The following is a 16026-nucleotide window of genomic DNA, read 5'->3' as shown; positions in this document are numbered from 1 at the left end:
TAGATTAACTAGTATGGTGGGGGTTGTCTTTGAGTTGCCTTGGAAACTTAATTGAATTGCTAATGGCCCATGTTACCCAGAAAATAGACAGATGTTTTCTGGGGGTGGCCATGTTTTTGCAGCTCGGACCGTAGTGACTATTGACAATAAGCTGTGGCATCCTCCCAAACCCATCCTGTATATATCCTTAAGTCTTTTTCATTCAATTTCATACCATTTCCCGCTGGAGACCCTGGAATAGACTCGCTGCACGGGACGTGGCACCAACCCTTCAAAGTTCCCTCATTTTGCTGCATCACTGGGGGAGGGGCCTGGTGGGGGCAACTGCAAGCCCAGGAGAGGTCATCTTTCTTAGTCCCTAGACCCCTGGTCTCTCAGCAGGGGTGGCCTCCCACTTAAAGTCCTCCCTTGACTTGAAGTCCTTCCGCTGTCTAGACTCTCCTCTCACTTCCCCTCCCACAGGCTGGGTCAACCCTCACCTCGCATCCCTTGGCCATGTCGCTTGCCCCATGGCTTCAACCACGTCTCTGGATGGACACTTGTTTCCTCTCCTGCCCACTCCCTGATTCCCAACTGGCTGGTGGACATCTGCCCAATGTGCTGAGCACAGGGCCCTAGAGAGCACAGGTTGTGAGTTCCTCTAAGAATGATTACTGTTCGCCTCAGACATTCACTCATTCTAGTTATTTATTGAATGCTGTGTACAAATGTATAAACAGCATTTATTGAATGCTGTTTATAGCAGCTGGGATACAGTACCGAGCAAGAGACAACCTCTGCCCTTGAGGGGCGAACATCTAGTAGGGACAGACAGTAACTATAACCCAAACAGAGTCCACGGCAAAGGGAAGCAGAGCAAGGACAGGCAGTGCTGAGTGGATGCCGCTTCACACGGGTGGTCTGGAATCCCCTACTCCCTATAGCAGAAGATACACAAAGTTTTTGTAATAAAAATCCAGGGACTTCTTAATACTTTAAATTGAAAACATTTCTTTCTACCAGGAATGGGGAAGGAAGCTCTGTAGTTTGGAGGAACAGGGTGAGTCTGGCTGAAGAACCTATTGTTACCTCAACTTTTGAACTACATGAGTGTTTGATTTTCAAAACATTCAATCACTGAAACAGCAAAGAATTTAAACAGTCTTGGAAAAGATTAATCATTTTCATGAAACTACTTCCTTAAAGGGGGCCTGTCTGCGTATCTGCTAACTCTTGCTAGAATGCTGCAGGTGTACAACCTCCAGGGCTCCTAAGGCCCAAGTCTTAACCACAAGGACAGCCACTCGGCACCTGTGAGCACTGACCACATGCTGGTAGATACTGAGCTAACAATGACCATAATGACGCGGGCACCTTCTCAGCAGCAGGTTAGAGGACTTGGGAGGCTGAAGACCAGGATGTCTGCTAGGAGCTGACAATGCCCTGGGTTTGTATTACTTAAGTGGCTCATCTCTATGTTTACTGTCAGGCTTTAATCACTGTTGCATCCTATTAGGAAAGCCCTGGACAGATGGCCACACCGAGAAAAAAACCCTGCCAAAGACCGCTCTACAAGGCAGGTTTTAGCAGTCTGGTTTCCTTTCTGGTGAAGCTGAGGCCAGAGGGGGCTTCATCAGGGTGGCTGTGTGGAGGTGGAGGTGAGGGAGGGCTGGCTCTGATGTGGCAGAGGTCTGACTAACAGGAACTTGAGAAAACATGCTACGCTGACTTCATCTTCAATGTGACAAGCACAGTGCCACAATCAGGCCCAGGGGGAATGTGGGTAATTAGATGCACTGTATGGATGGAATGTTTGCATCACCCCAAATTCATATGTTGAGATCTAATCCTCAATGTGAAGGGATTTGGAAGTAGGGCATTAGCAAGTAACTAGGTTTGGATGAGGCCATGAGGTAGAGCCCCCATGATGGGAATGGTGCCTTTATAAGGGATAGAATTTTCTCCACCACATGGACACAGCAAGAAGGCCATCTATGAAACAGAAAGCAGACTCATAAGATACTAAATGTGCTGGCACCTTGATCTTGATCAGCCTGCAGAACTGTGAGAAATGTCTGTTGTTTAAGCCTCCCAGTGTACAGTAGTTTTGTGACAAGTTTGAACTAAGACAGGCTGTTCGGAGCACAGCATGACGGGGTCACCTGGGGGTAGGAAACGAGTTGTTTAAATATTCCATATAGGCCCTGGCTGGTTAGTTTGGTTGGTTAGGGTGTCGTCCTGAAACAACATGGTTGCGGGTTTAATCCCTAGTTAGAGCACACACAGGAAGCAACCTATAAATGCACGACTGAGTGGAACCATAAACGAATGCTTCCCTTCCCCCTCCTCTCTGTGTCTCTCTAAAAATCAATCGATTAAAACAATTAAACCCTGGCTGGATAGCTCAGTTGGTTGGAGCATTGTCCTGAAGCGCAGAGGTTATTGGTTTGATTCCCTGGTCCAGGCACATACAGGAACAGGTCGATGTTCCTGTCTCTGTCTCTCTCTCCTGCCTCTCTAAATAAATAAATAAATAAATAAATAAATATTCCATATAACACAAAGTCCTGGACTCCCGGCTCCCCAGAGCTTCAGGCTGCCAGCCAGGCTCAATCTGAGCACTCAGAGACAAAGGTGGGAAACAGACCCTGGTCTATCGATCTTTGCTACCTAGGATCTGGGCTTGTACTCACCAGGCACTTAGAAACTGCATAATGACAGGACTTTCAATTTTAATTAGTGGCACTGGGCACTGAAAACCCAGCATTCTGCCCTGGCCATATATCTCGGCTGGTTAGAGTATCGTCCCAAAGCGTAGAGTCGTTGGTTTGATCCCCGGTCAGGGCACATACAGGAATAGCTCAATGGCCCTGTCTCTCTCTCTCTCCCTTCCTCTCTCAAAATTAATAAACATTAAAAAAACAAAAACAAAAACCCCCAGCATTTTTGTACCACTTTAGGAAATGCTCTTGTGTAAACCATCCAGGGCCAAGATTCCCAAATTCAGTCCCAGTTCCTATTTTCATAACTGAAATCTCTCAGCAGCAGTATCTACCTCTCTTCAAAAACAGGCCAATAAGGTTTTTCTCTTTGCTTATAAGAAAAAAAAAGTTTATGGCTTTACTGATAGTGGACAAGAAAGCCAGCTGGATTTTCAGGCAACGTCAAGTAGTTAATGAACAATGATGGGGCTTGTCCAAAGGGATCAAGTTTTCCAAACACAAAACCAGGTTGGAACAGCAAATAATTACATATGGTGTTCCCACTATAAAGACTGCTGTCTTAGGGACAAATGCTGATAAACTATCTCAGCAGTTCCTCCTTCTTCAAAGACTTATATGTCAACATAGAGCTCCATGTTTCATAGGACATACTCAGCTAACTCTATGAGCTTAAGCACAAGGGAATGCCCCCCCCCTTTTTTTTTTTTGAGTATTTTTTCTTTTATTTATTTATTTTTTGTATATTTTTGAGGATGGATGGGGAGGCAGTCAGACAGACTCCTGCATGCGCCTGACTGGGATCCACCTGGCATGCCTACTGGGGGGAATGCTCTGCCCATCTGGGGTGTTGCTCTGTTAGGACCGGAGCCATTCTAGTGACTGGGGCAGAGGTCATGGGGCCATCCTTAGTGCCCAGGGTGGATTTGCTCCAGTGGAGCCTTGGCTGTGGGCAGGAGGAGAGAGATGAAGAGGAAGGAGAGGGGGAGGAGTGGAGAGGTAGATGGGCGCTTCTCCTGTGTGCTCTGGCCAGGAATCGAACCCGGGAATCCTGCACACCAGGCCAATGACTCCGACGGGTCTACCATATCATGCTTTTTACTTAAAAAAAAAAAAATTTACATTTCTTTTGAACAGGAGACACTAAATCTTTTTCGCCTGCAAACTACTACCTTCTTTATTAGATCTAGCTAATAACACTGTTATGTCTTTTTTCCAAATAGCTCCAGATATATGGAAAAGATTTATATAGGCAGATGGGGATCCTCAAACCCCTCAGCGAGATCTTCTGAGAATGGCTTTTAAGATACCTAGAGGCAGAAAAAGCCCAATAGAGATCAGGGGAACTACCAGCTTTTAGGATACACCCTTAAAGGCTCCAACACCCCAAAGGGGTCTCATAGGATGCCATCTAGGTCCTGCTTCAATAGTGGAAAGGAAGGTCATTGAGCTAAAGCCTGCCAGGCTTACACGCCTCTGCTGTGAGGAAACAGGGACACTGGAAGGTGGGCTTCCCCCTCGCTCCTCTAAGGGAGGGTTCAGTCTCTTCCAGCCCTGCTCCAGCCACCTATGACCTAACCTTGCCCAGAAAGCTGGGGTTAGCCACTGAAGGCTGAAGGTGCCCAGGGCCGTGGGCCCCATCTACGATACTGCGGACGAGCCTAGGGTATTTCTTCCAAGAAGCAGGTAAACTGATCTCATTTGCACAAGGGCCACTTAACTATATTTTGCCTGAATAGTCAGGTTTTTTATTCTTCCCTCAAAGATCTCTGTTGTGGGTGTTGATAGTCCTATTTTCTGCTGCTTTGCTTAATATATAGTGTTTCCTTTATCCCTCCTACCTCAATGCCCCACTCATATTTCAGGCTGGGACCTACTCCTAATTTAGAGCTCTCTTTCCTCCTTTTGCCAACTTGTATTATGAATTTACCTTTGCCACCCAGCTTAGTGTATCCCAAGGTTCTCTTTACCAGGCCACAGTCACAGAGCTCCAGGGAAAAGCAACCTGGTCTCATCTCTCCAGGCAGAGGAGAACAGAAGCTCCATATCCACGCATGCTGCAAATGGCTTTTTCCAGTCTACCTGAATCATTACCAGCTAGAAGCAGCGGTCATTGGGACTTGGACATGAGCTGCAAAGTATAGAATGGTGACAACAATTCCAGTGCCATGCGGACTTTTCCTGTGGGGAACTTTCCTGGACTCCTGCTCCCTGTGACAGCTCCTAACAGACTGAACTGTGGTTGGGTTGCATTTTTCAGGGATTTGGCATGGTGATGGGGCCATCTTGGACTTGGGGAACATGTTAAGGACACTACTCTTTTAGGGATTCTTGCTGTATGGGCCAAGAGTTTGCTTAAAGGCTTTTAATCACTGTAAAAAAAAATAGAGGACTGGATGAAGAAGATGGGGCACATATACACCATGGTATATTATTCAGCTAGGAGAAATGGTGACATTGGATCACTTATAGCGGAATGGTGGAGTCTTGGTAGCATTGTGCGGGGTGAAATAAGCGAATCAGAAAAAAACAGGAACTGCAGGATTCCATACATTGGGGGGACATAAAAGCGAGACTAGGAGGCATGGACAGGAGTGTGGTGGCTATGGGGGGTGGGGGGAGGGAAGGAGGGAGAGGGGGAGGGGGAGGGGTACAGAGAGAACTGGATGGAGGGTGGCGGAGGATGATCTCTTTTCGGGTGATGGGTATGCAACAGAACTAAATGACAAGATAACCTGGAAATGTTTTCTTTGAATGTATGTACCCTGATTTATTGAGGTCACCCCATTAAAATAAAAATTTATTAAAAAAAAAAACAAAACAGGTTGAAGTTGTATACCATTTTAGAGGCAGAGTTAGGGGTGTGGTTGGGGTGCCCTCTCTTGGAGTCTACAGGGCCAGTGAACGGTTTGTGGGAACCACTGGTTTCTGGCAGACAAAACATCTGAAAACTGTCCCAGGGATTCCAGGACACATGGCTTCCTGCTGTAACGCATTAAACCACAAACAAATCAAGAACAATGACCTGTCCTTAGCTTTGTGACACTCAATACACTTAACACTCTGGGTTTCGTTCCCCATCACTACAACGCAGCCTGCTCAGGGCCCTCCAGCTCTTACTCTACGATGTTGTCATGGGCTTCCTCAGAAAATCAAGCCTATTTTTAATAAGTTTCTGAGAAGCTACTTAACCTCTGTGAGACTATTTCCGCATCCACAAGAAAAAAAAATAAAACTAGAAGAAGTCATTGTGAGCAGTGGGGGGGAAAAAAGGACTTTAGAGTTAGGCAGGCTCAATTCTTAGCCCTGTGTGACCTAAAGCCGGTTACCTGACTCTCTGAATCTTACTTTCTACAACGGGAGAACAGAGATGACGATGTCTGCTGTAAGGACTGTGGAAGGATTCTGTTCGAGCCACCTTCTGGCAGGTGCAAAATAAACATCAGTAGCCTTCCTTCATTCCTACTTCACATTCAGCAAATGGGAAAGGGATATGAATGTGCTGAAATGTCTATAAAAAAATTAAACCCTCCTAAAGGTTTTGATATTAGATTATTCGCCTGCATTTCCCTGTTCTGACATAAGAGGGCTTCTGAGCAACACAACCCCTCTCTGAGGTTACCAGAGAGGATCTGAAAAACTGAGGACAAGAGGCTGCCTGAGCAATGGGAAGCGGCCACAGGAAGCACTGTCCAAAGAGGGAAGAGACGCGGCCCACACACACGGTCCTGCTGGGCACCATCTCGCGCAGGCTCTGCGACAGCATCAGGAGGCCTGAGGAAAGTCTGGCCCCAGCCAGGAGGCGCCTCACTGGTGCACAGAGCTGCCTGATCTCAAAGCAGCTCAACACTGCCCCTGAGACCTGACTGAGGCCGTGCAGGAGCAGCAGACACTACCCCGAGGAGCAGTTCTAGCTCTAAATTAACCACGGAAAGACTGATCGCACATAAACATTTATAGGTTTCCAAAGCTGGGGCTGCAAGAATGTCACCTGTGGGAAACAAGGTCCTCCTAAGCAGAACTCAGGGAAGAGATGCTGCCTGCTACCAGACTTACCAGCACGCTTCCCGTGTTCCCAACCTTCTCCTGGCCCAGGACTAGAGTGGCTGGTTGCCAGCCCAGGCTCTCATGCTCCAGAAGCTGGTGCAGATGGCAGTGTTTTCCCACACAGAGAAGACTCATCATTCACAACACAGCAACTGACCCGTCTGCTCCTCGTGAGGAGAATGTATTTTAAATCCAGAGTCGTAAATCTGAGATGCTCCACACACTGCAGGCTTTACTTTCTACAGACATAGGGCCTCTCCCCCTTGAGGCGGGATGACTCCAGCTGTGCTGAAGTGAGGGCTGTGTGGGGTGCTCTCCTGATCAGCAGGAAGGTGGTGGGCATGCACCAGGCTTATGATCACAGACACCTGGGAGGGCAGGGCTAGCACGACGCAGTGGGAGATGCCTTCTTCAGGAGGCGGTAGTCAGGAAGCCTGGCTACACGAAAGGATTCTGGGGCTGACAACCTGTCAAAGCCACTGGGCCACTCTGGCTGGTTCTTGTAAGATCCTGCTATGTCTGCAATTCACCATATCCCAGATCTAAGGGTTCAGCCCTTTTCCTGTTATGGCACCTTACCAGCAAAAGAAAATGCTACAGGACCTCAGATGCCTCGTGGTGTTGAGGAAGAAGACTCTAGTCAGACAAGGTCCTAGTGGGATCCTGGGAAGCAGGTGGGCCTCTCAGTATGGCCCCCAATCCCTGGAAATGGCTGTATGTGGGAGGGAGAGGGCTAAAGTGGCTTGGGCACACTGACCCACCCACTCAGGGAGCCTCACATCTGCAGTGGTCACATGTGTCAGAGACCAGCAAGGCTGCACATGTGAGCACAGAGCACTTGCAAGCAGTGACACAGGCCTCCCTTCCCCGCTCCATGACAGCGCGGTCAGGGCCCGAGCTGCTCTCCCAAGGCTCAGAGTGGGTTCTGTTGCAGGACTGGTTTGGCTTTGCATGTTTCAAGGACTCCGGTTCAACCCAGTCTTCAACCTTCAGACAAACTGGGACAGGTTGGGGACTTTGATGTTGAGATCACCAATGTTGATGTTCCGAGGAATCTCCGGCAGGTTGATGTTTTTCACAGCGGACACGGCCCGGGCGGGGGCTGCTGAGAGGCCACCCTGTGGAGACATGGGGGGATGAGACAGACCCTCAGGGCCATCTACTTAATGCTCAGAAAAAAACAGTGAAAGAGGCCTAGAGAACATCCGACCTGAGCACACACAATGCAAGTCTCCCCTTTTCTTCCCTGTTCCTTGAAGGTAGCCAATGAAACTCTTCAGGTGTGGTGGGGCCTATGGTAATAGGAACTCAGAGCTGGAGCTACTGAAGGGGGCATGGCGGCTCATGCAGTTGAATAGCCCCAGCATCTCAGTGCCTGGTCCATGGTCCGTGCTCAATAAATGCTTGCGGGACTAATCCAAGATAGCTTAAGCAAGTCATGATCAGTACCGGGAGCACTTTTCGGTTACAAAACAAAGTAAAATGCTTTCCTCAAGAGACCAAAGACACATAGACAAATGCAGTCATGGGGCAGTTTTTAAAAGGAAAATGAATGTCATGGCTCAAAGCACCTGCTTGCCAACTAATGATGTGAGATGGAAAAGAACAGGCTTTCACAATGTCATGAGACAACAAGACGGCGAAGGACCAGCAGGAAGCTGGGTGTACACTCAGGCTCCCAGGGATCGCTAGCAAACACAGAGTGAAGGTGTCCATGGTCAGCCCTCGCCTCCCAGGCCCTCCCGGTGTGCAGAGAAGCGGAGAGGTTGACAAGGACTCTCAAAACCACTCCCTCCTTATTGTCCACCTCCTGGATCCCGACTGATTCCACCCTCGCCTAGCAAGTCTCCACTGCTTCTGGTTTCCAACCCCCTTCCTCTGACTCACTTACTATTCCTGGAAACTTCCCAGCCTGCATTTCTAGAAGAACTACAGTTGCCACAATAGCTGCGGTCTGGAAAAGCTTCTTCAGCAGGACTGCCAGTCCTCACAGAGAGAAGCCCTGGTTTCGCAAGATCAAGTTCCACAGCACAAAGCAAGGAAGTTGTTTAAGACACTTGGAAAATTATAGCAGTAATGTTTTCTGGGATTTCCACTGTGTGTGAAGGTGTACCTTTGTAACCTCTCCTCCCTGGTAAGGCTGATGAAGGTGACAGACCCCAGGGGGACAGAAAAAATTTACTGGGAGCATCTGTATTATATGGTGTAGACCGGGGCGTGTTATTTTCAAAACCAGCCCAAACTCTACTATAGTTTCTTATAGGGATAATTGGAAATAAGGAAATTGGCAGCTCTGAGGTCTGAAAGGAACTGTGAGAAATGGCTGCTGGGAGATCATTTATAGCACACAAACTAGGAAACCACACTGGAATCAGAGCAGGGGACACTGAGCCTTTCCAGGGTTATGTGTGGCTTTGAGAGGAAGAATTATAAGCCACAAGCATGGGACATAACCCCCACAGCTAAAGCTGCCTTCCTGTGCCATCTGCCTTTTCCATGCACACGTTTAGCCTCCTTCTCACCTGGCCTTCAAATCAATGAGCTTTGATGGACTCAAGGAAGCAAGAAGGTGAATGTGAAACATTCCTAAGGTTCCAGAGAAGTACAGACCAACCCATGTATCACTCCTTTCTACCCAGGTGCTCCTGAACCAGACAGGGCCAAGTACAGCTGTGCACTCACCTCCGATTTCTCCAGCCTGTTCTGAGCTTCGATCTGAGCCACGATTTCATTCATGTTTGTTTCCAACACCATCCCACCCATCACCACCTCCTGTAGGATGTAGTGTACCTAAAGAGGGAGCAAAAATAAGAAGGGTCAGAGAACTCTTAGTGTGGCCCAAAAGGAAACTTCGTAGGCTCACCTGCAGCAGCAGGGCAGTCGGACCTGACACCGGCTCCTGATCCACAACTGGCTCCTGACGCCTAAGCCCCTGGATCATCCACCCCTGTGTGAGACCAGGGGTTTCCCCACGCTCACATGCCACATGAAGATCTCCCTTGAGCTGTGGTAGAGGTACCTGGCCACACTCAAGGCAGGCAGGTGGTGGCTGAGAGCACAGGCTCTGAGGTCAGACAGACCTTGGTTAAATTTCAGCTCTGCTATTAGCGTGTGAACTCCGGCACATCATCCTTTCAATGCTTCAGCTTCCTTCCGGGATGTCGGGGAAGACTGAATGAGATAATCTGGTGCCTGACACACAATGGGTTCTAAATAATAATGATGGCAGCCCTGCCTGAATAGCTTGGTTGGTTGGAGCATCCTCTTGAAGTAGCAGAGGTTGTGGGTTCAATCCCTGATCAAGCCACATACAGGAATACAGTAACATTATTCTCTCTTTCTTTCTATCTTACCTCCTTCCTTCCCTCTCTCTAAAATTAATCAATAAAAAATTTTTTAAATGAGGACACTCATTACATTATGGACATTCATCGGTAGATGAGTGGATAAACAAAATGTGGTATAGTCATACAATGGACTATATATAATTCAGCCTTAAAAAGGAAGACAATTCTAATACCTGCTACAACATGCACGAACCTTAAAGACATTATGCTAAGTAAAACAAGCCAGACACAAAAGGACAAATCGGGCATGAACCCACTCCTATGGGGCACCTAATAGTCAAGATCACGGCAGCAGAAAGTACAATGGTGGCTGCAGGGGCTGAGGGAAAGACAGAATGGGGAATTACTGTTTAATGGGTACAGAGTTTCAGTTTTGCAAGATGAAAAGAGTTCTGGAGGTGGGATGCCCAAAAATGTGAATGCGCTTAACACTACTGAACAAAAACACTCATAAAAAAAGACAGTAAAATCTGTTACGTAACTTTCATTACAATTAAAAAAAAATAGATCTCTATACCAATATCCCTAGTATTAATCCAAACCCGTTCTATATGGGGATTAGTATTTACTGAGCACTAAGATGTGCTGAGCACTTGATATATAACTTCATTTCACAACATCCACCTGAGATAGGTAATGTAATCTTATTTTATAGATGAGAAAACTGATACATGGCAAGTCAATCAAATACCCCAAAGCCAAGTATATTATTAGCAGCAGAAGTGAGCCCTGAAGCTAGGGCTATCTAACTGCAGAGTGTACATTCTCCCTTTCCACTACATTTCCTTGAAATCCCCAAGTGTGCCTTCCTCTCTGCACATCCCTCACCCCTAATCCATATGACTCATTTTTAAGGCTTGTCTTTAGCATGTCAAGGAACTTGTATGAATTCTTCCATGCTTTATCCCCAGAGCCTGGAACAGTGCCCAGGGCAGAACAGGTGCATTGAATGAATGAAAGCCTTTTCATAAGTCTGAGGAGCTCATTCCTTGTGCTTAGAAGATGAATAACTGGCCCTGGCCGGTTGGCTCAGCGGTAGAGCGTCAGCCTGGCGTGCGGGGGACCCAGGTTTGATTCCCAGCCAGGGCACATAGGAGAAGCGCCCATTTGCTTCTCCCCCCCCCTCCTTCCTCTCTGTCTCTCTCTTCCCCTCCCGCAGCCAAGGCTCCATTGGAGCAAAGATGGCCCGGGAGCTGGGGATGGCTCCTTGGCCTCTGCCCCAGGCGCTAGAGTGGCTCTGGTCGCGGCAGAGCGACGCCCCGGAGGGGCAGAGCATAGCCCCCTGGTGGGCAGAGCATAGCCCCTGGTGGGCGTGCCAGGTGGATCCCGGTCGGGCGCATGTGGGAGTCTGTCTGACTGTCTCTCCCCGTTTCCAGCTTCAGAAAAATACAAAAAAAAAAAAAAAAAGAAGATGAATAACTGTATGGTGGTGGAGACTTTACAGAGAAGGTGTGAAAGGCATAATATAGGACCAGTGGTTAATCGGCAAGGTCAATTAAGAGTTCTGATTTGAACATTGCATATGAAATCACAATTTTAAAATGCTATTCAACATGGATTCTAAGTACAAGGTGCAAAAAAGAGAAATAAACAAAAATGCTAAGTCTATTTTCAACACAACTAGAAGCCCAGGCCCCAGACAGGTGAAAAAGTTGTCAAAAACAGGGAGTGTAAGCAAGGGCTCCTTTCCTTCAGAGAAGAAAGGGATGGAAGAATGCTATGGAGCCAGAAGACAGACTAGAAAGCTCAGAACAACCCGCAAAAAATACACTTCTTGTAAGTAGAGGGCACACCCTCTGGGACCAAGCAGATCCCTTGTTTTTGGATTACAGGAACTTCCTTGGACCAGGAGCTGCGGCTGAATGAGAAACCACACAAACAAGCTATGTCTGCCTCACAGAGTTGGTCTCTGTGGCTGCAAAGACAACAAGCTTTGCATTGCGAAAAGCTCACACTGGCCTATCTCTACTGGCTGCATAAAATACAGGGTAAACAAACTCACCAGGAGCCCTACATCGTGAGAACTGCAGCCAGCCGGGGATCAAACACTTGACACCTTCCTAAACAAGCATTCTGCAAACAACTGGTCCCTGAAAATCTCACTAATTTAAAGATGACTTATAAAAAAGGATTTCTATAAAGATGCAACAAGAAACAAGAAACAAACAGGAAAGCCAAAAGCAGACTAACACTACACACCAGGTAAATGCTGCCATGGAGCAGACAAAATTATCATAAAATATTTTGCAAAAATTTTTTTTAAAAGAAATAAAAACAAAACACTGAAGCAAGCAAGAGCTTATGGGAGAGCCAGGGAAACAAGAAGATACCTACCAGCACAGCTCAGAAAAGAAGTGAGCTGACGAACGTACAGAAATGAAGGTGAAACTGCAAGGAACAACAGGGAGAAGAGACCTGCTAAAAGCAGTCAGGAGCAAAAAGGAGAGAAATGAAGAAAAGCAAATTGAAACAAACAAAAAAGAGTTAAAAGGAATAGAAAATGAGTTACAGAAGACAGCAAAGGAGTTGCAACACATGCCTAAAAGAAAACTAATATGGAATGAGACAAATATGTAAAGATTGGCCTTATAATGATGTAATTGAAGGAGTTTCTGGGATGAGAGAGGAGCTCCATGCTGAAAAGACACAGTGGGTCCCAGGGAAAATGAACTCTCAACAGTCAGTGCCTAGACAGACCTTGAGGAAAAGACTTCTGGATTTCACGCAATCTAGTAAAAAGATTTAATCACTTAAAAAAGGGGCAAAATCTTGGCCCTGGCCGGTTGGCTCAGTGGTAGAGCGTCGGCCTGGCGTGCAGAAGTCGCGGGTTCGATTCCCGGCCAGGGCACACAGGAGAGGCGCCCATCTGCTTCTCCACCCCTCCCCCTCTCCTTCCTCTCTGTCTCTCTCTTCCCCTCCTGCAGCCAAGGCTCCATTGGAGCAAAGATGGCCCGGGTGCTGGGGATGGCTCTGTGGCCTCTGCCCCAGGCGCTAGAGTGGCTCTGGTCGCAACATAGCGACCCCCCCCATGGGCAGAGCATCGCCCCCTGGTGGGCAGAGCGTCGCCCCCTGGTGGGCGTGCCGGGTGGATCCCGGTCGGGCGCATGCGGGAATCTGTCTGACTGTCTCTCCCCGTTTCCAGCTTCAGAAAAATACAAAAAAAAGGGGGGGGGGCAAAATCTTGAAAATTTCGACAATAACTCTCTAGCATAAAAAGAAGCAATACTTACAAAACGCCCAAGAAGAGAAAGTGTGAATGGAGCATTTTATACCCCATTGATGGCAAATCAAGAGTAATACAGTGGCCCTAGCCAGGTAGCTCAGTTGGTTCGAGCATCGTCCCTAGATGCCAAAGTTTTGGGTTTGATCCCTGGTCAGGGTGCATATAAGAAATTAACCAAGGAATGCATCAATCGATGATTCTCTCTCTCTCTCTCTCCCTTCCTCTCTTTCTCTAAAATCAATAAGTAAAACAATAAAACAGGGATAGAGTGGGAACTACTGCTACCATGAGTCTTTCTTGAGGAATCTACAGAAGGACACACTTTGGCAGCCAAGTGATGACTGGAAAATTGACAGCAGAAAGATGGGAGGGAGTGCTGAGTCTACAAAATGGTAAGATTAAGACTAAAGGGGATCAGAATGACAACAGAATGTCTATTATGCCTAGAAAAGCTACAGCTATGAAAATTAGGAAGACAAGGGGAAGAAAAGGAGGGTGGCAAATACAAAAACATCACTGATTCCTCATCCTCAGTGACTGAGCGGATGGATATCACTCAAAACTGACAACTCATGGGCCCTGGCCGGTTGGCTCAGTGGTAGAGCGTCAGCCTAGCGTGCGGAGGACCCGGGTTCGATTCCCGGCCAGGGCACACAGGAGAAGCGCCCATTTGCTTCTCCACCCCTCCGCCGTGCTTTCCTCTCTGTCTCTCTCTTCCCCTCCCGCAGCTAAAGGCTCCATTGGAGCAAAGATGGCCCGGGCGCTGGGGATGGCTCTGTGGCCTCTGCCTCAGGCGCTAGAGTGGCTCTGGTCGCAACATGGCGACGCCCCGGAGGGGCAGAGCATCACCCCCTGGTGGGCAGAGCGTCGCCCCATGGTGGGCGTGCCGGGTGGATCCCGGTCGGGCGCATGCGGGAGTCTGTCTGACTGTCTCTCCCTGTTTCCAGCTTCAGAAAAATGAAAAAAACAAAAAAACAACAACAAAAAAAAAACTGACAACTCATGTAACAAAGAAACAAGTACGATTCATTCATTCATTCATTTCCTTTTTTTTTTCCAAATGAGAGGAGGGGAGATAGACAGACTCCTGCATGCACCCCAACCGGGATCCACCTGGCAACCCCCATCTGGGGCTGTGCTTGTAACTGAGCTATTTTTAGTGCCTGAGGTGGAGGCTCCAAAAGACAACCTCAGTGCCTGGGGCCAATGCACTCGAACCAATTGAGCCATGGTTGCAGGAGGGGAAGAGAGAGGTAGAGAGAGAGAGAAGAGGGAGGGAGAGGGGTGGAGAAGAAGATGGTCACTTCTCCTGTGTACCCTAACCAGGAATTGAACCCAGGACATTCACACACCTGGCTGATGCCCTACCACTGAGCCAACCAGCCAGTGCCGCACTATGACCTATATTGCAACTTCCCCACCATGTCCAAGCCCACAATCGTTTGTTAGAAACAATACCTTGTGAGCCACCAAACTTTTGATTTAGGCCAACAAGATCTTTTCTGCTGATGAGAGTTCTATGCCTTTCTTCTTGCATGAAATTCACCCATAATGCATTCTCCACAATTCCAGTTTCTCTGAAGTAAAGGGAGAACTTAGACTCCGTGAAGCAGTCAGTATAGAATCTGTCTAGATTTTCTGGAGCCCCCCACCCCCTGTCTTCTATGGTTACCTTGCCTAAACCTACTTCTACTTCATTTCATGCCCTTTCCAAAGCACTCACCTTTGTTTCTACAGAACAATTCTTTCTCACACATGGTTTACCCGTATATTATTAAGTAACTTGCATGATTACATACCAGTATAATTGGCATCAATAGGTCTGAAAACATCACACTAACCTCTGGTGAGCAGTCACTTGTAGTGTAAATGAGCAAGGATGAGCAACCAGAGATCAGCTGACCAGTTGCCCACGTTCATCTGACAAGTTGGGGAAGAGCTCTTCTACTGAACATGGAATAGACTGTGACAGACGGTTATTGTTTCTCTGAGTGGAGACAGAGGAGACTTGAGAAAGTTGGAGGTTGCCAAGCACAGGTGTGGGGAGAAGGCAGCCAAGAATCAATACTAAACTCATGTAACTACCAAACTGGAGATAACAATCAGATCACAAAGAATGGTTCTGTTCAATGACTGAGGGAGTGATCTTGAGGACATCAAGAGAAAGAAATGTGGGTGAACATCTGAAAGAGCCCTGAGTGTTAAAGGACCAACCTGACAAAGGGAGGCAGGGGAAAATGAAGTCTGAAATCCGAGTCGTGTAGGTGGCAATAAAAACCACACAATTAGAAGCAAGCAGAGGTAAAGGTCCTCAAGCACCCCAAACCCAGCCTAACATGGTGTGCACTGAACAAACACGCATCACTGACTAATAATTCACAGCATTCTGCCACTTCAGCAGCCACCTCCAATAATGACACCAGCAGAATTCATTCAGAAGTGTTTGTGCAGAGAACAAAAGTGCTCCTGATTCCTTAGTTCCTGGCAAATCTACTGGCAATTAGATCCAGGAACAATCACAACCAGGAAGAGTTTCACCTGAACATAAAGATTATGATAACCTTAATAATCCAGCAGGTTATCTCGAGGTTAGAGGTAGGCAACAGAGAAAATATTTTCAGTGATGAATCTGAAATCTCAACAGGTAAAATGCTGGGTGGAAACTGATGTTTTACAAGACCAAGATACATAATATTTATGGTCACACTCT

The 16026-nt window shown here is 47.4% G+C and overlaps 1 protein-coding gene and 1 long non-coding RNA gene across 2 annotated transcripts in view; one reads left to right on the top strand and one right to left on the bottom strand.

Annotated features, from left to right (window-relative positions):
* Positions 1–677: 677 nt before the first annotated feature.
* On the top strand, positions 678–7319 carry LOC136384945 (uncharacterized). The gene is made up of 2 exons (XR_010747673.1): positions 678–3209; positions 5524–7319. It is a non-coding gene; the product is annotated as an uncharacterized lncRNA (long non-coding RNA).
* AP3S2 (adaptor related protein complex 3 subunit sigma 2) overlaps positions 6636–16026 on the bottom strand; it is a 47530-nt gene continuing 38139 nt past the window's right edge. The window contains exons 5-6 of the mRNA XM_066355601.1: positions 9429–9536; positions 6636–7864 (exon numbers count right to left, since the gene is read on the bottom strand). Coding sequence (XP_066211698.1) covers positions 7736–7864; positions 9429–9536 — 237 coding nt within the window. The 3' untranslated portion in view covers positions 6636–7735. The remainder of the gene's footprint in view (positions 7865–9428; positions 9537–16026) is intronic.

The sequence above is a fragment of the Saccopteryx leptura genome, chromosome 13 (genome assembly GCF_036850995.1).
Source record: "Saccopteryx leptura isolate mSacLep1 chromosome 13, mSacLep1_pri_phased_curated, whole genome shotgun sequence".
Taxonomy (NCBI): Eukaryota; Metazoa; Chordata; class Mammalia; order Chiroptera; family Emballonuridae; genus Saccopteryx; species Saccopteryx leptura.
This window is presented reverse-complemented; position numbering and strand designations above follow the sequence as displayed.